The 1,186-nt window shown below is 43.1% G+C and overlaps 1 protein-coding gene across 5 annotated transcripts in view; it reads right to left on the bottom strand.

Annotated features, from left to right (window-relative positions):
• Positions 1 to 1,186, bottom strand: part of Mtmr3 (myotubularin related protein 3) — a 110,993-nt gene that overhangs the window by 17,280 nt on the left and 92,527 nt on the right. For all 5 annotated transcript variants that reach the window (XM_029544969.1, XM_029544968.1, XM_029544970.1 and 2 more), the window contains one exon: positions 627 to 832. In XM_029544969.1, coding sequence (XP_029400829.1) covers positions 627 to 832 — 206 coding nt within the window. The remainder of the gene's footprint in view (positions 1 to 626; positions 833 to 1,186) is intronic.

Below are 1,186 nucleotides of genomic sequence, written 5' to 3'. Positions count from 1 at the left end.
AAAAAAAAAGAAAAAGAAAAAGAAAAGAAAAGAAAGATAAAAAACGTAACTTTAGGACTGGAGAGATGGTTCAGTGGTTAAACGCACTGACTGCCCTTCCCTAGTGTGTCTGAAGTCAGCTACAGTGTAATCACATACATTAAATAAACAAACAAATAAACAAATACATACATACATACATACATACTCAAAAAAGAAAAATAACTCTATACAGCTAGGTGTGATGATGTATGCCCCAACAATCAGGAAGCAGAGGCGGGTGCTTCTCTGTGATGTCAAGGCTAGCCTGGTATAGTGAGTTCCAGGACAGAGACTCAAAAACTCTGATTTAACATTGTATCATTTAAGGAAAAGGCACTTTAAAAAAAGCTTTTCAGATGCTTTAAAAAACTGCTGCATTGTAACCGGAGGTGGTGACACGCCTTTAATCCCAGCACTTGGGAGGCAGAGGCAGGGGTATTTCTGAGTTCAAGGCTAGCCTGGTCTACAAAGTGAGTTCCAGGGCAGCCAGGGCTACACAGAGAAACCCTGTCTCAAAAAAACAAAAAACAAAAAACAAAACAAAACAAAAAACCCAACGAACAAACAAACAAACACCTGCTGCATGAGCCTAGTGAGCACCTTACCGAACTCCACATCTGAAAGATCCCCTGCATTGGGAAAGTCTCGACAACTGTTCCGAGTGGAAACCTTGCTGATACTTGACTGGGAGTCAGAAGCACAGGCTCTGGCCACTGACTGCACTAGATGTTCATCATCAGCATTTCGCCAGCCCCACCAGCTAACCTCTGGTTGTCCGCAGCGGGCAATGACAGCTCCATTGCTCTGGTGCCTGTGGGAAGACAATAGACAGTGAGTGTCCTTCCCCAGTTTCCCATCTAGAAGCCCCTCATCCCCTTCCCTCCTGAGTGTACTGTTTCAAGGCCCCATCTGATGCTCTGCACACATAAAAGGATGGAAATTGACTGTAAATAGCCTGATGCTTTCTCAATCATCATCTCATGACAGTGCTCTCTGTAAAGTTACCAACAAATGGTAAGTGAATATTCTTAGAGAAGATGAACTAACACAATTTAGATATTCTGAATCTTTATTTTTGGGAAATAAGATTTTAAAAAAATCTATGCCAGGCGTGGTGGCGCACGCCTTTAATCCCAGCACTCGGGAGGCAGAGGCAGGCGGATTT

The sequence above is a fragment of the Mus pahari genome, chromosome 13 (assembly GCF_900095145.1).
Source record: "Mus pahari chromosome 13, PAHARI_EIJ_v1.1, whole genome shotgun sequence".
NCBI lineage: Eukaryota > Metazoa > Chordata > Mammalia > Rodentia > Muridae > Mus > Mus pahari.
This window is presented reverse-complemented; position numbering and strand designations above follow the sequence as displayed.